The sequence below is a fragment of the Emys orbicularis genome, chromosome 4 (genome assembly GCF_028017835.1).
Source record: "Emys orbicularis isolate rEmyOrb1 chromosome 4, rEmyOrb1.hap1, whole genome shotgun sequence".
Lineage (NCBI taxonomy): Eukaryota > Metazoa > Chordata > Testudines > Emydidae > Emys > Emys orbicularis.
The window spans coordinates 132,922,497-132,944,268 of NC_088686.1; the positions used below are offsets into that span (position 1 = coordinate 132,922,497).

At 41.5% G+C, this 21,772-nt stretch overlaps 1 protein-coding gene across 4 annotated transcripts in view; it reads right to left on the minus strand.

Moving 5' to 3' along the window:
• The window catches only part of PPP1R12B (protein phosphatase 1 regulatory subunit 12B), a 158,440-nt gene that overhangs the window by 42,924 nt on the left and 93,744 nt on the right, over positions 1-21,772 (minus strand). For all 4 annotated transcript variants that reach the window (XM_065402540.1, XM_065402538.1, XM_065402537.1 and 1 more), the window contains 5 exons: positions 21,190-21,280; positions 16,213-16,377; positions 14,551-14,734; positions 13,828-13,940; positions 13,317-13,358 (listed from right to left, as the gene is read on the minus strand). In XM_065402540.1, the coding sequence (XP_065258612.1) occupies positions 13,317-13,358; positions 13,828-13,940; positions 14,551-14,734; positions 16,213-16,377; positions 21,190-21,280 (595 nt within the window). The remainder of the gene's footprint in view (positions 1-13,316; positions 13,359-13,827; positions 13,941-14,550; positions 14,735-16,212; positions 16,378-21,189; positions 21,281-21,772) is intronic.

Consider the following 21,772-nt stretch of genomic DNA (forward strand, 5'->3'; position numbering starts at 1 on the left):
CAGTGCTCACTTTATATTTATTTTTATTACAAATATTTGCACTGTAAAAAACAAAATACAAGTACTGTAGTGCTATCTCTTTATAATGAAAGTTGAACTTACAAATGTAGAATTATGTACCAAAAACCCCTGCATTCAAAAATAAAACAATGTAAAACTTTAGAGCCTACAAGTCCGATCAGTCCTACTTCTTGTTCAGCCAATTGCTCAGACAAAAAAAAGTTTGTTTACATTTATGGGAGATAATGCTGCCCACTTCTTAATTACAATGTCACCTGAAAGTAAGAACAGGCATTTGCATGACACTATTGTAGCCAACATCGCAAGATATTTACATGCCAGATACGCTAAAGAGTCATACGTCAATTGATGCTTCAACCACCATTCCAGAGGACATGCTGATGGCGGGTTCTGCTCAATAACGATCCAAAGCAGTGTGGACCGATGCATTTTCATTTTCACAATCTGAGTCAGATGCCATCCGCAGAAGGTTGATTTTCTTTTTTGGTGGTTTGGTTTCTGTAGTTTCCGCATAGGTTGTTGCTCTTTTAAGACTTCTGAAAGCATGGTCCACACCTCATCCCTCTCAGATTTTGGAAGGCACTTCAGATTCTTAAATGTTGGGTACAGTGCTGTAGCTATGTTTAGAAATTTCACACTGGTATCTTCTTTGCAGTTTGTCAAATTTGCAGTGAAAGTGTTCTTAAAACAAACAACATGTGCTGGGTCATCATCCGGGACAGCCAGAAATATCTGGCAGAATGCGGATAAAACAGAGCAGGAGACATACAATTCTCCCCCAAGGAATTCAATCACAAATTTAATTAACACATTTGTTTTTTAAAACGAGCGTCATCAGCATGGAAGCATGTCCTCTGGAACAACGGCCAAAGCATGAAGAGGCATATGAATCTTTAGCTCATCTGGCACGTGAATATCTTGCGATGCCAGCTACAACAGTGCCATGCAAACGCCTGTTCTCACTTTCAGGTAACATTGTAATTAAGAAGTGGGTAGCATTATCTCCCACAAATATAAACAAACTTGTTTGTCTTAGCGATTGGCTGAACAAGAAATAGGACTGAGTGGATTTGTAGGCTCTAAAGTTTTACATTGTTTTGTTTTTGAGTGCAGTTAGGTAAAAAAAACCCTACATTTGTAAGTTGCATTTTCATGATAAAGAGATTGCACTACAGAACTTGTATGAGGTGAACTGAAAAGTACTATTTTTTATCATTTTTACAGTGCAAATATTTATAATAAAAAATAATATAAAGTAAGCACTGTACACTTTGTATTCTGTGTTGTAATTGAAATCAATATATTTGAAAATGTAGAAAAACATCCAAAATATTTAATACATTTCAATTGGTATTGTATTGATTAACAGTGCGATTAATCGCAATTAATTTTTTTAATCGCAATTAATTTGAGTTAATTGCGTGAGTTAACTGCAATTAATCGACAACCCTATTAAAATGTTATTTCACCTCTATCGTTTCTGGAACTCAGTAGTGCAGGCTGCCTGATGCTCTTACTTATGCACATTATCCAGTTAGTCTTGCTCTGACGCATGGAAAGTTTTTTAAATCTGTATTTAAAGTTAGTTTTACACAACATTAAAATCAGGGTTCACAAGAATATTCTAAAGCCACATTTATTCCTGAGACACTGTTTTGGGGGGAAATTCCAAAGCTTATGAAATTAAGCTGCCCTGACAGTTGTCTTTCTATAGGCCAAGCTACAAAGCCGTTACTCTCAGCTATAAAATAAAATTAAAAGTAATTATGTTGGGATCAAAGAAGTTTATAGAAAATACATGGAAATTTAATTTAAAAACTGAACTACCTGTCATGAGACAAATATAACATATACATTTGCCTAAATTGGATTCTTGTGTTACTGGTTTGGTACACAAAACTAGTCCCAGAGAATTGAGATCAATATTGAATTTGACAGTATACTAAGTTGTTTGTATTGAGTGCCTGGTGGTAATTTGGTGGTGTGTAGGTTTGTAATGTGGTCAGAAGTTAATGAGTTGCATGACTGCCTCAATATGATTTCCTAAAAAAATTCAGCTTATATAATTCCTTGCTTATATTGAATAAACCCCACCATTGACTTCCACCGAGAAAAGGTCATGCCTTTTTTCCAATGCAGAAAGAGAGGCACTGACATTTGTAGAAGATGTGGGCTCCAAATAATTAATTGGTGGTTAATAAGCCTTACTAGTGTTAGCCGAGACGTAGCTATTCTGAAATTAATATCTGTTGCTCTACAAGCAGAGAAACGGATGGCGGCAGTGACACTAAATTCCAGATAGTATGGGACACAGGTAACTGGAGTACAGGTCTGTAAGCATTCTGATAAACAGCCACAAAAGCATTCTCAGATTCTTTAGGTCAGTGGTTCTCAAACTTTTGTACTGGTGACCCCTTTCACATAGCAAGCCCCTGAGTGTGACCCTCCCTTATAAATTAAAAACACTTAATATATTTAACACTATTATAAATGCTGGAAGCAAAGCGGGGTTTGGGGTGGAGGCTGACAGCTCGTGACCCCCCCATGTAATAACCTCGTGACCCCCCGAGGGGTCCCGACCCCCAGTTTGAGAACCCCGGCTTTAGGTGGACTTGTAAACAAATAAAAGTTTGAATCTTGTACATGCTATTGTTTATCCCATATTCCCATCATCCTTAAAGAAATGCTGCCTGAATTGCATTATAATCCTCTATTTCAGTGGGTGACCTCGTTTTGAGATTGGTAGCTTTATAACTTACTCATGCTCTTGGGATGATGCATGTTTCTTGTATTACCGCTAGCCTTCTATTCTCAAAAGATATGCAGGAAAGTCTCCTTTAAGAGTAATAATAACTTACTTTTGTTTCTACTATATGGGAAAAATGTACATTTAAAATCTGTTCCAGAGAAGTAACTATCCCTGAAAAATGTAATGTAGCACTCCAACAGGTAACATTAATACAAATACTGTCTTACAACGTTTATTTAGAACCAAACAAGGTTATGTCCAGCAACAGAGGGTTGAACGGACTGTAACAAAAAAATTCTTGGGCTGGCACTAGGCTCTCTTGTAAACATATAAAGACACTGCAGCACTTTCCCATAAATGGAATACAAACTGTACAAGTGAATAGTCTTTCGTCTGCAGTGTACCAACTGGCGTTCCCATGAGCTGACTTTATCGTATGTCTTGCAGATCTGCAGTCTAGGAAGGAAAGGATCCATTTTCCCCCACTCTCCCAAAGTCACAGCAATTTCTCTCACTCACTCTCACTCCAACACACATCTGGAGTCATACTTTCCCCCATCCTACATACTCCAATGTAGCTGAAATGCAATAGCTTGTTTTCTGCTCATACAAAGGCTGGGAACCATAAACCAACAGACATATTTCAATCAGCACTAAAACTAACTCCTCATAATGTGTAGTCATCTTAGCCCCTTGTTTCACATATGAAGTTCAAGGTTTCTGGACAAAGCGGTGTATGTGTCTCTGAGTCTGTTTTTGTTTTTGTTTTTAAGAAATACAGAAAAAAGGCCACAGCAAAGAGCAATAAAAAAGCCACATGACCTGCAAGAAAATGACTGGTCCTTAGCACCTGTAAAAGTTTAAATACATTTCTCTTCTAAATGTAACCAAACTACTCTGATTACTACTGAAAGAAAAGATGAGGTGCACAAACTACTCATTATTCAAGCATAAAATATGTTAGAACAGAGCAACTAGAAGAGTGAACATTTGTTCCCCCATTCTAGGAATTTCCCCAACTTATTTAGTGTAATGAACTAGAGAAGAGTTGGAGGGAGAATTCCAGTGTCAGATTCACAAACACCTGAAAAGACAGCAAAAGGGAGTTACAGCAAAATAGAACGTCCTTGGTGCCTGCAATCAAAAGCAACAACTGCATTCATGTTGGGAAATAGACTCCTCTTGTTATATGAAGATTGGCATAGCAATGCCTATTCTGCCTAAAATAGATGGTCTTAAAGACTGCAGTTATAATTCCCTTCTAAATTCTGGGTATAAAGCTCAGAAGCACTGGCAATGACAGTGCTGAACTCCCTCCTACCATCATCCCCACTGTGCTTCAGTCTCAAGAGGAGGGTTCACTTCTAGCGTTGGTTTGATTTTCATGCCTGTTAGAATCTTGGGTCTCAGCTGAAACTGAGCCATGTGTGACTACTGAGCCATTAGGAATTAGATTGAGATCAAATGCTGATTTCACACAGGCAGCAAAAAGATGTCAAAAAAAAACCCTTTTAACCTGTCTTTCCACATCCAGGTTCACGCCACAGTGTCAGTTCTGTATTTTGCTCAGCAAAGGGAAGCAGCAACTTTAAAATTTGAACATAGCCTGACAAAAACAGCACTGCTGCTTTACATGGTCCATATACAATTCCCATTCAGGACAGTGCTCATGCAAGTGACTTAAAATTCAAGCCCACGTCTGCCACTGGATATAGCATTTTTTCAGTGTATAATATTTCCCACTAAGAGCTGCTCAACAATGATTACATTCTAGGAAATGTTACTCTAGTTTCCCTCGTCCTCAGTCTAGCTCTCATACCAAGGTTGCATGAAGCAGTAACAAGTCAAATAAATGAAAGAGGAACATAAGTTTCCAGAACATTGCTGAAGGGCCATACAGGGAAAGTGTACCCAAGGCCAAAGTAACATCATAACAAGAGGCAAATGTAGCACTTTTAAACCAAAGGGGACTTTCCAGAACATGAGAGCTTAGTATGTAAAAAGATATATGAAAGCCTCAGACAGCTATTAATATGCCTAAGACAAGTTTTATTCTATTCATCTCTGGATGCACCAGATGCCATGCACCTCCTACCCAACCCAGCCATCCATGACCTTTCCTGTTCATTTGTGTATGGAAATAACCAGGGAGATATGGAGGATGGAACGAATCTGAAATATTTTAAATATGCCTGCCTTTTTAGTATGTAGAGTAGTTGTAGCTGTCTCAGTCCCAGGATATTACAGAAACAAGATATTAGCTCACCCACCTTGCCTTTTTAATGGCACTGGAAACATTTATAACTAAGTCAACAAAATTCCACTTCATTATGGTTTCTAACCTATTTCTGAGTGCACTGCAAGTATATAAACTGGCACACTGAAATGAACCCAAGCTAGGTTGTCACCTCCTTTAGGAAACGTGACAATTCAGAGCCTGTGCCACATAGAAGGGTTCTCCAGCTCACCAGAAGAGCAGTACACACTAGGGAAAGCTAGTCTGCCTGAGTGGACTCCTGCATGAGGGCAGAGGTCCACCAATTTCAAAGGAACTCTGTTCAGAACAGGGGTGCCCACTTGGGGCAGACGGCAGGATCGGGGCCTACGCTGACTTCACTTCCTCCTGCACATTACCTTTTGTGCAACAATGCCAGAAGTAAATTACCATTGACTTCTCTTTATGAAGACAGTCCCTCCCTATACCCATCCTTCCACATTTTGCCACTTTTGAGGCATATGTTGAGGGAGACCAATAGGTTATAACCTTCACTTTTAAAAAAGCTTTAGGAGAATTGGTGAGGGAGACCTAGATATTGGTTACCTCCCCTCAGAGTACATTAATGGGAGTTTCATAATGATATTAATTCATAACCAGCTATGAGGTATTATCATAAAACCAGTAACAGTTCCTAACAATTTTTGTCTAGAAAGATAAACCCTTTACATTGTATACTAGTTTAATCATAGAAAAATAGACACGCAGGGCTATAAGGGAACTCGAGAGGTCATCTAGTCCAGCTCCCTGTGCTGCGGCAGGACCAAGTAAATCTAGACCATCCCTGACAGATATTTGTCTAACCTGTTTTTAAAAATCGACAGTGATGGGGATTTCACAACCTCCCTTGGAAGTCTGTTCCAGAGCTTATCTATCCTTAAAGTTTTTCCTAATATCCAACCTAATCAGCCTTGCTGAAGATTAAGCTGATTATTTCTCGTCCTCATGTATTTATAACACCTCATACTGCCTTTCATGTCCCTTGCTAGGTATAACTCATTTTATGCCGGAGCCTGATTTTGTCCCTACATGCTTGTACTATTCCTTTGTACTCATCCTTAGCAATCTGTCCATGTTTCCACTTTTTGTAGAATTCCTTTTTGATTTTCAGGTCATTCAGGTCATTCTTAATGACGGGTTACTAAAATTGTAGCTTCAATTCCTTTGTCAAAATAATTCAGAGTTTTGAAATACACATTTTTGCCATAAACTTTCACTTCCCTGGAAGTTTTATGTTTCCAAAACCTAGGTCCAAGATTTTCAAAAGTGACTAGTGATTTTGGGTGCCCATCTTGAGACCCCTCAAAAGGGACCTGATTTTCAGAGGATTGGTTCTTAAGACTTATTGAAATTTGGGCCCCTTTAAGGCATCTCAAGTTGGACACCCAAAGTCACTAGTTGCTTTGGAAAATCTTTGGCCTAATGCCACAAATGAAGTTATGTAATGGATATTTTTTCTGTCCTCTTTTCCTTTAAAAAATGCTTTAAAATATATGATTTTCTGCAAATGCTACTATTTTGATCTTTAAATGATCACATTTCCTGTCTTCTATCAAGGAGATCAGGATGGCCAATTTTTAGTGGACAAACCTTCTCTTCAACAGCTGGTGCAATTTTTCATAGAGATTTTAAGTTCTCCTAGTAAATAAATTGCTGAAACTAGGAGCGGTGGGCAAGATTTTGTGCAAAAGACACCCAAGTGTCACTCTGCACTAGCACGAATAGTAACGGGCACATAAAATGCACTAAGAAATGAACTCCCCCATACCGACGCCTGGTGAGACCAGGCTGGATGACAATTTCTTCCAGTAAAGAGCCTTACAGAATAAGGAATTTACTTTTTATAAAATGGAAAGACAGAATACCCAGCGCAAAGCAATGCTAACCTCCAGAATGAGGAATCTAAGTCTATCGGAGTATAACCAATAATGACATTTCAATTATGAGGCCTCTTGCAGAAGTTAGCCATCAAGGGAAAATATAGCCAGTGCTTCAGAACAAGGGGAATGACCTTCTAAGGACCAAAGTGACAAGCGGCATCTACACACTGAAATAATTTAGAACACACAATTCTTCCTTTACAGGTAGGATGCTTTTTGGTCAGTCTGACTTCTTTTTTCCAAATGAATTTTAGGTACCCTTTTTGTTCCACTTGTAAGCCACAAACCAATGCAGCCTCTCCATTTTCTTATGCTCTCTGTATACACAAGTTGCATACCACCCAGACATGAGCATGCATCATTTCCAAAGGCACCTGTGGGCAGCTAGGAGTGACAGCTACAGAGGAGCTTTGCCACACTATTCCAAATATTTTGTCTGCTTCTTGGGGAATGAATAAAGGAAACTGAGGAAGCTTTTAGTAAGGAAAAAAGTATGAGCTAGTGTCTTCTGAAACCATTTCCTTCTACTGTTTGGACAAAACCCATATAGTCTTCAAGAAATACACCCTTATAGCTACACAAATCTCATCATGACACTCACATTAACATTCAGATATTTACTAGTCCCTTCCTGAGTTATTACAAAGCAAAATCAGACATTTTGATAGGTCAAGTCTGTACCTCCCATTGAAGCAAATGGGCCCAGCTCCAGGCTACTGCAAGCACTAAAAGGCTAAATTGTTGAGTTACCAACAGGGGTAGGGAACCCACAAAACAGTCAACCAGATAAAGATGAAAAGAAAAATAAGTTGTTAACATGCTATGAAGAGATATAGTTGGACACTATAAACAAACATCCTGTTAATTTTTGTTTGGATGGTTTAAGCTCGTAAGCGTTCTGCTAATCCTTAAAGTAACAGGAATTTATTTCAATACAAGCAATGCAGGGAATGTCCAGGTCCAGGTCATGACTTAAGGGCCATCGAACTCATCAAAGACCATCCTTATAAGCAACCTCCACAGACTAGTAGGTTTACACTAGACCAAGTCTGAAGGTACCGCATTAAACCAAGAAGCTGAAGCACAAGGCTAGCCTTTGGAGCCACCCAGACACAGAAATCTATAGCCACAATCTTGTAAGAAGGTCAGTGTGAACTCCAGAAAGTATTACTGTAATTTTTCTTTGGTTTGGCCTCTCTTTGGACACAGAGCCAGGTTTATGATGGCTTTAGCTTGCTTGCCTTCTTCAAGCATATTGTTTCATCCTGCCCCTTCCATAGTCAGGACCTGGGTGATTATAGGGGAGCAGTCTGAAGAGGCCATAGCATTTGTTTTACATGGAACAGATTTGTGGGTGTGGATTACTCAGCTTTTCACAAAACATTTTTGTCTCCAAATGCCTGGTGCCTTAAATAGGAATTAGCCAGCTGCCCCTTCACTTTTACTGTAGCATACAGGCCGATGATTTAAATGCTGTATCATGGTGATCCATAAATAGGAAGTCAGGCTTCCTTCCCAAAACAGTGATGTTTAGGGTTGCCAATTTTGGTTTGGTTTGCCAATATTCCTGGAGGCTTCATCACATGATAATCTTTCATGAAAGGTTAATCTTTAATTCCTGGAGACTCCAGGACAATCCTATGATGTTTTAAGAAAAAGCAACAGACGGTCATGAGGCTGGACAAAACATATGAGAGAGAATCTGTGCAGATGGTGACTAAAGCTTTAAAAATATTTGTACAATACATATTTATTTCTACAGTGCCCCGCCAAGATACTCAGGGTACTACCAACATAATGCAGCCATCCCTAAACATTTTAAGGGCTCCAAGGTTGAATGCTGTTGCAGACTGGTTTACTGCCATTTTTAGCCTCAACTTTTATTCAGATACATGTTGCTAATTGCAGGCGTTTAGACTGCAGAACCACTTTCCCTGAAACATATACAATCAACTGTAGCATTTTTGTTTGCAACAGGGCTGCACAGAGCCAAAGTTTCTGAGACCAAGCCCTATTCTGTGCATGATTAAGTGCCTTATTTCACTGTACTCATCTGAAGTGACACACAGTTCCCTCCCACACTGCCTTGGACATGGGCCAGGATGGCTTCCCGCCCATGTCATACTGCATGTGCGCTAGAAAGTGAATACAACGTGGTAAATATTTCCCCCTCTCTTTGCATTACAATTACCCCAAGAGGAACTGGGCAGCAAACTGGTCTCTGACAGGAAGTTATGGTACATATTAACATTTTGCACTAATCTAGACAAGCAGGCTTTCCTTCTGGATCAGTCACTAAAGCGTTCACCTATGGCAATCTCTTGCTAATCAACTTCCCTTGTATCTGGACAAAGAACAGCCTGTGCTTTGGACATACCTTACCATATTAGGCAATCAGATCCTAGGAAGGGGAGAACTCAAGATGTAGGCGGACCCTCTCTTTGCCTAAAAGGGCAGGCTAGGAACTTCCTGTGCAGCAGCAGAACAGTTTCCTTTTTGGAAGCGGGGAAAGGGAGGAGGATGAAAGGACAGACTCCATCATGGTTCTACGTGATGGCCTTGCAGGGCTATTCAAATATGCTATCATACTATTAAAGACAGCACCTTTGTAATGGAGCCAGGGTCATGTACTCTGAAATACAAGCTTCCAACTAGTTGGATTTAAAGATGTATATGTATTTTTTAAAGCAATGAGTTTGATTAGCCTGTCTCCCCGCGCCCCCGCCCCCATAAAGCTATGGTTCTGCAGCAGCTGTAACACTGCCACATGGCAGCTGCAGTTTAATAAAAGGATTCTCAGATGCATCAGGTTTCACTTTGAATTTCTAGGTTATCCTGTAGAAGGGTTGAATTTCCTGAACGCTTTTTAATAAAAATGAGTTGGAGCACAAACTCAAACTCCTACAGCCTCATCTGATGACACTGTGTTAAAGACACACGACACTCAAAAAGGTAAATACTGTGGAACGGAGTTTGGCTGGATGGTTGTAGCAGCAATTTCAAATACTCAGGAATCTTTTTATAAGTAATAATAGGATAACATTTAATACAAACAGATGTGCTAAACCTGTAGCCCTATGACTCACTTCTGTGTAAAGGTTCAAATCCATTAACATGGCTGTTGTGAAGTATTCTCTGGGCTGATACCAGAAGTTCATGTAAACAGGCCTTTTCTTCATCACCTCTCATTGTCCTGGAAGTTTATAACTTTACCAAGTAAGCATTCACAAAGGTGTTTCATTGTATTTGTACACAAGCCAGGTTTAAAGACAATATTTCTTTAAGATGCTGCATTGTCAGACAAGTTTATCAGCATGTTCCTGTACTGAGAGAAATACTTGGCACAGAGCTGAGTGTTATAGAAAGCTTAAATGCCCATTGGCCCATCTTTGGAACTTCTGGGCAAGGCACATTTTTGTGCCAGACAGAATTCCACCGAAAAGAACTGCAGGAAAATAATTTCTCTATGAATTACAACCTTTATTCTACTTGTATTATATAAAATTTGCTATTTTAAGTTACATTTTTCTTCCTTCTTTTTTGCCCAAACAAAATCCTCATCTACATTTTGCATCCAGATTATCCAAGTCCAAATATTTGTTGATCTACCAGGTTTTCTGACACACACCCAGTAGTAAGGACTTCTCTCTCCAATTAGCAGTGCAGAACCCCACACTACATTTTTAATCACTATGCCAAGTATTTCTCACAGTACAGCAACATGCCTATAAAAACTTGTCAGTCAATGCAGCATCTTACAGAAACTGATCTGGGACTGGCAGGACTAGGAGACTGGGACGAGACCTGAGAAGTGAAGACACTTGGACAAGGTAGTCAAAGAAAATGAGATTGGGATGAAGAGGCAGGGCTCCTGTGGAAAAAATACTATGATCATGTAACTAACACCTGTACCATAATGCATATGCACAAGGGGGTTAAGGTAAAACAACCTTAACTCTGGAATTTCCTAGTTTTTGAGTGATCAATGTTCACAAGGAGAATGCTTGGGTTTTTAACATAGTTTGCATAATTTAATGGTTTTTTTTAAAAAGCAAACTAATATAGAAATTCCACTTAGAACCTTTAGATCCACTGCACAGATCTCAGCCACTTGAGCTAAGTGAGTAACTGCTAGCAGTAGTAGGTTGTCATCCCATCTATGGATCAGCGCTAGAGGGGGATAGGACACTTTACCCATGGGTTTCACAGATATTTGCTAACAGCAGAGGAATGGGTGGGACTCAGGAATATTGGAGTCCATTCCAGGCTCTGAAGGGTGTGTCATTTAGTGGAACCAGACTCTTCTGCCTGCCTTCCCCAAGCTTGACACCTTCGGCCTTGTCCCCTCCAACCTGTCAAGGTCCTGCGTCTTCCCCACCCCGGCTCCTCATTCCAGTCCCATTCCCCTTGCCTACCCAGTCCAAGTCTCCACTCCTCAGGCTTCTCATCCCAGTCCTAGTCTGATTTGCCACTCCATCCACCCAGGCTTTCAGTCATCCCCTCTGCACACCAGCACCTCATGAGATCGGTTTCCCATTCACCCTCCACCAACTGGCTCCTCCCTGTCCCAGTCTCTTCCTCCCCCCAAGTCAGTTTCACTAGGCTCCTCATCTCATTCTACTCCTTCTCCTCCCTCTGGTCCAGTTGCCTGCTCTCAGTTCTGGTGCCCAGTCACAACCCGGCCCAGAGCAGCAATTACATGGAAAGACGAGTTTAGTTCCCACAACCCTGAGCTCGTCCATACTCTGTTGCTCTGTGGGGATAGTCATGAGCAGTCTGGTCACATGCAGGAGCTGTGAGGGGTTGGAACATGCTCATTGTGAGCAGATTTTGGGGAGACTTTAGCCGCTAAACTCTAAGAAGTCTCTAGTGAGCGTGTAATAACTGAGGTTTTTCAAAAGCTTCTAACTTGGCCAGCTTCTCACAGGAACAGCTAGCTCAAAGGCCACCAGCCTGCGAGAGAGAGAGAGAGAGAGAGTGTGTGTGTGTGTGTGTGTGCGTGCGCACACCCCAATGTATTTTTCCACTTATGTCGTTCTCTGAAATGGCTAAACAGTTTTGGCTGAAACTGCCCAGAAAAGTTTCTGTTTCAGCTTCAGGCAGACCCCTGGCATGGAACATTTCAGCTCAAATGATTAAAGTTTGGCAATCTTTAGGCAACTGAAAGCAGGTTCTAATAATGGGAATTATGGTGCTACCGCTCTGTCTACAATACGGAGTCTGGGAAGAACATCTTGAGTTCCATGTTTTTAGTGCTCTACAAGGGAAGGCTGGCACGAGCAACTTTATGCAATTGTAAGATAAGGACATACTGTGCCATCATCCCATTTGCCTACCAGTCTCAGTCCCTATCAGATTCACTTTTATCAGGCTGGGTCAAAGTGGAGTATTTTTAAGGAAAGGACAAGCGTCCATGACAAAGAAAACTTAATTTGTAACACCACAGAATTGAATATGGATCCCTCAACAATTGATTAAAACAGTGCCACCAACCGCCATGCCGCAAAATGATCTGTTTAGCAAAATATGTGTAAAAGCCATTTGGACTGAATGAAATTGGGTTCTTTTTAAATAATAAAATCATATGCCCATGCTGGCACCTGATGTCAACCACCAGTGAGGTACTTATGGAGCCTTGAACAGCTGTTATTTTTCTCCTGGTCTAACAAATGATGCACTGATGGTTTTGGAACAAACATTGTTCAACAGACCAAGACATGTTCCTGGCCCCAAACGTGTCTCAGCCCAAGACAGACAAGACCAAAAACAAGGCAAGATACTAGACTGTTCAGGCAATGGAGGGTTTAGCAATTATAGATGAAAGAAAGGAAGAGAGATTTGAAGGAATTTGGAGAATAGCAAGACTGTTCCAGTTGTAGGGGATAGAAGAATAGAAAGCCTGCACCCAGAACAAGACAAGGGTGTAGGCATAGGAAGTACAAATATACTTGTTTTCTAAGTTAGAATGAATCCCTCTTACTCTATTGAGCCACATTCTGAGTTAAGAGATCTCTGCTTCCCTTGTGACCCATGATAGCCACACTTCCCAAATTCTGCAGTCAGCCTTTTGATACAGTATATTAGACCCCTAGCACAGCCTTTATCTCACAGCCGCTGTTACAACCCTTCAGGTTTCCTTGACAATCAGACTACACAGACCTCATAGAACAGCAGATTCAAGGTGTATGTGCGCCATAGCTTCCTGAGGAAAGATCAGCAGCGATTTGCTTCACAGAACTGGAGTGAATACCAGGCCTGGAAGCAATGTGTTGTTCAGACAGACACACTTTCCCTAACAAATACAAGTGAATTCACAGCAGTCCTGCTGCCATCAAAATGTAGATGACAGCAAGGTAGTTAAGGCAATGTACATTGTTGGATCCTCACTTACCCGAGACTCCTTCACTTCCTCATTCCCATCAACCTCGTCATCCTAGAGAGAAAGAAGAAAATGAATGTAGCGTAATAACTTCTATAGCAGCAAGATTTGGATTTCCTGGTATTTAGGTGACTAGGCTTTTCAAGAGAGGTGCTGATTCTTGATATCTAGGTAACTGAAAAGCTTTTGAGAAAGGGATTGTACAAAGGAACTTTAAGTCTCAGTAATCAAAGGCAGATTCTCAAAGGCAGGAGATGGTGCTTATCTCAGAGCTTCTCCAATTACCCCCCATTTGATAAACTTTAAAGGACAAGGTGGATGAGGGAATATCTTTTACTGGACCAGCTTCTGTTGGTGAGAGACGCAAGCTTTCAAGCTTACACAGAGCTTTTCTTCCTGGGACCTTTCAGGCCTATGCACTAAGCTAACAGGATGCAGCCATCCTATTCAAAACCAGAAGCAAATTCACTTTGAATGTGGTAGAACAAATTCCCTTTTCTCCCACCCCAACAAGGTCACTCACATCTTTTGTCCAGAAAGAGATTCCAGTGCCTCTTCGCCTCTCCTTTGGCCGCCGCCTCTCTCGGATTGACTGCTTGTTTGGAGATCTATCATCTAAATCCTGATCTTCACACTCTAGCCAAACAAGGACAGACTGCTTTGATTTAAATGATTTACCTGTGTGCTTTTCTCAAAGCCCTGGTGACATTTTCAAACTGGTTTCCATCACCAAGAAAGGGCTCGTGTTGTACTACACTTCAGTCAATAAACATACAAGATGGAATCCCTCTTCCCCACTACACCTAATATTTTGCACTCCTTTCTTCTAGACGGGCCCAGACAGTGGCTGTCCCTTTATCTGCATAGCTCCCAACACCATGCAGGGGCATTAGCTTATCAGGATTCTGAGGGAGGAGTTACATTAGTCAAGTTCTCTAGCACCGCTTCCTGGAGAATCTAGATGTTCCCTCCCAGTAGATGGTCAAAGGAAAAGCCACCACCTCTTATTCATGTCTGCAAAGGCAATAAAAATGGACCACTTCATAAGGGACTTGGATACCCTCTTTCAGTCATTCTGTTTACATACACATCTGACAAGCTGGCAGCCCACCTGTACCAGTCCCCTGCTGGAAGAGCAGGAAATAAACCTAGAATCTCAGGCTATGTACACTGAGCATATTGCTTATTCATTAAACACCTTGGCCTGAAATGCTTGGGTTGTCTTCTCATTTTAGGAGGTACGTACCATTTTTCTCCATCTCAGTGGCCGTGCTTTGGAAGTCTGCTGGGTTCACAGAGTCAGGGTCCAGAGATCTACTTGTCCGGGCCAGGTGAGAACTTGTGTAAAGAGAAGGAGCTGACGTGGAGGGAGATACTGGTGTTGTGGGTTTGTCTGTTTGTGCTGGACACCTTAATCGCCGATAGACAGACTGTAAATAATCAGAGCCATAAATAAAGGTTAGCAGAAAGGTAACGACTAGGAGAACTGGACTTTAGCTACTGGATGTAATCACTCAGCATTTACAGCCCTCCACACTGCCGTTGGATAAACCACACCTTGCCACAGAGGACAGATTAGGAAAACAGCATAAAATGTATTCCATCTGGCTGGGGTGAGTGGAAGAAGAGGAAACAGGTTTTTGTTTGTTTTTAAAGTAATTTTGGATTGCACAGTCACATTCGGAACACAGCTTGAAGACCGAAGAGCAGCCTTGCTTGACCCATACTGCCAAGACTAGCAGGTATCCTTTATAGAAATGAACTGTCGAGAGTCTAAAGGGGACAAAAGAGACAGGACCATTATATATCTGTCGCCAGTAAAGTGTTTGGCCAGTACTGCAATGTCACTCCTGCAGAGATATAGGAGACCATCACCACAGGACTTGGTTCACAGTGGGATGAGGTATGGAGGTGCAAAAAGCTGTGAGCACATTTTATGGGAAAAGCCAATCTGGGCTATAGAAGATGGTTAGTAGAAATATCACAGACCTCCAGGTTGCTTGCTAGGTGTGTATATGAGCTGAGGGGTGAAAACATTATCTACTAAAGAGTTGCTGGATTCAGGCTTCTTTTCTTGTCATGTGGTTGTTAATCAGCTTCCATGTAAAACAAGGGTACATGCCAATGATAAGATTAACAGTTGTGTAACAGGTTTGGTTAATTCAACAACTCAATCCTTTCTATAGGAAGTCAAGTCAATGGTGAGGTTTTATACAGAAGGGGTTCCACAACTCATCTGTTTACAATACTTCTTGTGGTGTTCATTGACTTTACTCCAGCTGGATGTTCATTTTGCAGCAAGTATTCTCTATGTAAGAAAAGCCACTTGGGTTCAAGAGTCCAAATAAACGTAATGCCGGGGGAGATGATGACCTCCTATGAGACTTCTCTATCTCTCCTCTCCCCTCCCCCCACCCCCAATCACCTGAATCCACCAACTACATTCAAAACATCTGTAAAGGAACATTAAGGAATCCGGTGGCCCCTTAAAGACTAACAGATTTTTTGGGGCATAAGCTTTCGTGGGTAAAAAACCCACTTCTTCAGATGCTAGGCCTCAATCCTGACCCTTATTGCCAGAAGAGAGGAACTGTGGCACAATTCTCCTTTTATTAGCCTTTGCATTCCATGGTATTGTTACTTCCATGATTTATTTTGTCTGACAAGAGACAAGTGTTATGTCAAGTCGAGAACAAAGCAATAGCTGAGCCATAACACAGCAACACTATACACAGATTAATTTCCAAGTACCCACATATCTAGATTAATCAGGCCTGGGTCATTTCTGACTGTACTAATCCTCCTAGTAGCAAGTCCACAAGGAGACAGTCAGAACAATTTTACTCGATCTCAGTTGTCCCAAACCACTGAACTCTCAAGTAGCAGCTATTAAAGATAGAGAGATCACCTCCTCATCCTGGTTTCTATTCCACCAGGGCCGGGTCTCCTCCCGTCTCTCACTGCTGTCCTCAGTGCTCTCAGGTTTCTCACTTTGTTGTTCCTGAGCTTGCCGCTCCACTCGAGACCGGCTGAAAGTTCGTTCTGCCTCCTGAAGGTCTGTGAGTGTTACACCCTGGGAAAGGGGTAAGATTGCATCAGTTACACATGCTGGTTTGTTATGTGCTTCACGCACCTGATAAAACCTGTCTCTTTAGTTAGATGGCAAGTTCTTCAAGACAGGTACCACCTGTCCACTTTGCCTAGCACAATGGGTCTTGATCCTGATAGAGGTCTCTTGCCCCTACCTTATATAAAGTAATAGATTGGGATAGCACTTAATACTTCTCAGCTAACATGCATCATCACTGGACTCCTCAAAAGCAAACTCAGTGCAGAGCATCAAGCCATAAAAGAGTGAAGAGCAAAGGAGCTTGCAATGTCACCGGCAACCAGAACTGCAGCCTTAGTTTGTACATCTGGAGGGGGTACGTGGAATTAACTGTTCCCAGGAACACTTACTAGAGCTCACCAGATGTGCCAGTCTGAGGGTCTGGACTATAGCACTCCAATATATACTTTCTCCAGCCACTTTGTCATCACAGGATTTTACTTTTTATTCTGTTACACACACACACTTTTCTGATGGTGTTTCAGTCTGATGTATTCTAGACTAAGCCACAAATGGTAACCATCAACTACAGGCTTCAATGTGTAAAGTTACTAAATTCAGACCAGGAAGTAACATTCCTATAAACACAAAGGACTAAAACCCATATGGCGACAATCTCGTCATAATTCACATGACTATCAGACAGATTATTTCCCATTCTGAACGTAGAACACCCCCACCTTCCTTGGTGATGGGTGTTAAGGAGCTAGCTCCTTGGAAAGAGACCTTGAACACTAGATTGATTTCTGGAAAGTTTACCCCTCTCCTGGGTTCCGTGGGCCACTGTTGTACACAGACGAAGTACGTTTGTTTCTGAATTTTTAAATTGTGCAGGTGATAGATATGAAGCCCATGGTGTTGTGGAAAGAGGCACAGCTGTCTGAGCAGAGATTGGAATGCAAGCCTTGATCCACCAGAGCCCAGATCAGTCAGCCTTCCAGGCATGTTGCAAAGCCCATCTTCTCTTTTCACTAAGGCTGCTGAGAATGACATGGGCTGCGCTGGATATATTTATGGGCAGTTCTTGGTTTAAATTCACGTTGTGGTGTTTAATTTATGGGATTGATGCCTAGAGTTGTATTCAAAGAAATTTGATTCAACCTACTTTCTGAATTTCCCTACGATGCTGCTGTGTGTCTGACTTCAGCCCACAAAAACATCGGCAGGTATATTACAAACACTTCATTACACATTTTTGCAATAATGAGTAATCTGGTATGTTTACTGAAGCTGGTAACCAAGCAGACAGGGGGGTTCTTATGGGATTAGTGATTGTATCTGTGCCTCTAACAGACCACCCATATTTTTCTCGAATTTTGGATGGTCCTCACGTCAGTGTAAATTCATAGTAATGTGATCATTTCTATTTTCTCCATTAGAACACTGATCAGTAGAAATATTAACAATTTAAAATGAGACTGCTGTGTTTCCCCCCCCCCCCCCCACCGAAACCAAACTAGCAAGTCATTTTGGACTTCCTACCTGTAAAAAGAGAAGTCATGAGCTAATCCAATTCAAACTAAATGGAAGGATAAACAAAAATAGATCTGTGACTAGGGTTTTTGATTTCAAAAGGGCTAACTAAAAACTTAAGGAAATTAGTTAGGGAAGTGGATTGGACTGAAGAACTTGTGGATCTAAAGGTGGAGGAGGCCTGGAATTATTTCAAGTCAAAGTTTCAGAAACTATCAGAAGCCTGCATCCTAAGAAAGGGGGGAAAAATTCATAGGCAGGAATTGTAGACTAAGCTGGATGAGCAAGCATCTCAGAGAGGTGATTAAGAAAAAGCAGAAAGCCTACAAGGAGTGGAAGATGGGAGCGATCAGCAAGGAAAGCTACCTTATTGAGGTCAGAATATGGAGGGATAAAGTGAGAAAGGCCAAAAGTCATGTAGAGTTGGACCTTGCAAAGGGAATTAAAACCAATAGTAAAAGGTTCTATAGTCATATAAATAAGAAGAAAACAAAGAAAGAAGAAGTGGGACTGCTAAACACTGAGGATGGAGTGGAGGTTAACGATACTCTAGGCATGGCCCAATATCTAAACAAATACTTTGCTTCAGTCTTTAATGAGGAGCTTAGGGATAACGGTAGGATGACAAATGGGAATGAGGATATGGAGGTAGATATTACCACACCCAAGGTAGAAGCCAAACTCAGAAGCTTAATGGGACTAAATAAGGGGGCCCAGATAATCTTCATCCAAGAATATTAAAGGAACTGGCACATGAAATTGCAAACCCATTAGCAAGAATTTTTAATGAATCTGTAAACTCAGGGGTTGTACTGTATGACTGGAGAATTGCTAACATAGTTCCTATTTTTAAGAAAGGGAAAAAAAGTGATCTGGGTAACTACAGGCCTGTTAGTTTGACATCTGTAGTATGCAAGGTCTTGGAAAAAATTTTGAAGGAGAAAGTAGTTAAGGACATTGAGGTCAATGGTAATTGGGACAAAATACAACATGGTTTTACAAAAGGTAGATCGTGCCAAACCAACCTGGTCTCCTTCTTTGAGAAGGTAACAGATTTCTTAGACAAAGGAAACACAGTAGATCTAATTTACCTCGATTTCAGTAAGGCATTTGATACGGTTCCACATGGGGAACTATTAGCTAAATTGGAAAAAAATGGGGATCAATATGAAAATTGAAAGGAACTGGTTAAAGGGGAGACTACAACGGGTCACACTGAAAGGTGAACTGTCAGGCTGGAGGGAGGTTACTAGTGGAGTTCCTCAGGGATCGGTCTTGGGACCAATCTTATTTAATCTTTTTATAACTGACCTTGGCACAGAAAGTGGGAATGTGCTAATAAAGTTTGCAGATGACACAAAGCTGGGAGGTATTGCCAATACAGAGAAGGACCGGGATATCATACAGGAAGATCTGGATGACCTTGTAAACTGGAGTAACAGTAATAGGATGAAATTTAATAGTGAAAAGTGCAAGGTCATGCATTTAGGGATTAACAACAAGAATTTTTGTTATAAGCTGGGGACGTATCAGTTGGAAGTAACAGAGGAGGAGAAGGACCTCGGAGTATTGGTTGATCACAGGATGACTATGAGCCACCAACGTGATATGGCCATGAAAAAAAGCTAATGCGGTCTTGGGATGCATCGGGCGAGGTATTTCCAGTAGAGATAAGGAGGTGTTAGTACCGTTATACAAGGCACGGGCGAGACCTCATCTGGAATAGTGTGTGCAGTTCTGGTCTCCCATGTTTAAGAAGGATGAATTCAAACTGGAACAGGTACAGAGAAGGGCTACTAGGATGATCCGAGGAATGGAAATCCTGTCTTATGAAAGGAGACTCAAAGAGCTTGGCTTGTTTAGCCTAACCAAAAGAAGGCTGAGGGGAGATACGATTGCTCTTTATAACTATATCAGAGGGATAAATACCAGGGAGGGAGAGGAATTATTTAAGCTCAGTACCAACGTGGACACAAGAACAAATAGATATAAACTGGCCATCAGGAAGTTTAGACTTGAAATTGGATGACAGTTTCTAACCATCCAAGGAGTGAAGTTCTGGAATAGCCTTCCAAGCGGAGCAGTGGAGGCAAAAGACATATCTGGCTTCAAGACTAAGCTTGATAAGTTTATGGAGGGGATGGTATGATGGGATAGCCTAATTTTGGCAATTAACTAATCTTTGACTATTAGCGGTAAATATGCCCAATGGCATGTGATGGGATGTTAAATGGGGTGGGATCTGAGTTACTACAGAGAATTCTTTCCTGGGTGCTGGCTGGTGAGTCTTGCCCTCATGCTCAGGGTTTAGCTGATCACTGTATTTCGGGTCGGGAAGGAATGTTCCGCCAGGGCAGATTGGCAGAGGCCCTGGGGGTTTTTCGCCTTCCTCTGCAGCGTGGGGCATGGGTCACTTGCTGGAGGATTCTCTGCACCATGAAGTCTTTAAACCACGATTTGAGGACTTCAATAGCTCAGACATAGGTCAGGGGTTTGATACAGGAGTGGGTGGGTGAGATTCTGTGGCCTGTGTTGTACAGGAGGTCAGACTAGATGATCATAATGGTCCCTTCTGACCTTAAAGTCTATGATTCTATGAAGTCATTTAAAAATACTGATGAGTTAAATCAACACATACACACACGCCGTCTTCAGCATGTGGTCTTATTTTCCTGCACTTATGTAGCTCAAATATATAAACTTGTTTTTAAACAAGTTTGGGGTAAAATGGTTTGAATGGCAAGGACGTGCACTGGATGTCAGCCTGGGATGTATTTCTACAGCCTAGTTGTAATCACTTCAAACAAAGACAATCAGTATTTGTAACAAACACTGAGATCTTCAGAGAACTGCTCACACATCCTGGAAAACTGTCCCAGCCAAGTTGGGACCTGGAGAACTGCAATCTGCTAACCCAATTCTTCCTGAAGTTTAAGATGGATATATGTTTCTTTGTTTTCTGTTCCGAACTGTGTAACATTGTTGTTGGCTGTTATAAGGTGAAACATGACATCCTTTTAAGTGGCTGCATTTCAGCAAATTACATGACCCTTGTGTATTGTTTGTGGTCACTTAGTCTGTAAAGGGCTTTGAGACCCAAGTGGTGTACAAAGACTTCTCCAATCAAAGGACTGTAAAGCTGCCTTGGCACCTTTTGTAGGCCACCACCCAACTCCCCTTCTGTCTCCCCAGACAAGTCTATATGTGTATGGTGATGGACTAGCAGAACAAGATACCACCGCCCATTAAATGACAGTTTGTCTGCTACTCTGCTGCAGGGCCATCAGGAATTTCACTCCTCACCTGTGTAGACCTACGAGTCTGGCGGGCCTGTCTGGATCGGGCCTTCCTTAGTGACTCTGCTTCCTCATCCCGCACAGGAGTCAGATATGACCTGAAAGAAAGGGTCAAAAACACTTAACATAAAATCGGAAACTTTTGATTTGCAAGTCTCAAAGCAATGACAGTATTCATGCCATTTCATACACAATACTGAAAAGTACACCTTCTGCTCCCATTTCCTAGGGCCACCCAGCACCTGGCTGATTGCTGCGGCTGCCACGTTCATTGTAGTATCTTCAAGCAATGACTTCTGAAATGTTAACCTGTTAGACACATTCTATGCTCCCCTGTAAGCCAACCCCATTAGAAGGCACACTCTGCATACCGTCTGGGACCTCATACACCCCTACCTCCTTCAAGTCTCGATACAGAATTAAATAAATCCAGAAATGCGTAATCTCATTCACAATCAGACTTCAGAATGTAAACAAATCCTGCATCATTATGAAGTCTGTTACAATGGACCCCTGCTGAAGTGCAGCAACACTAAAGGAACCCACTCCAGCATACATATTGGAGTAAACCCCACCCAACCTTCTTACAG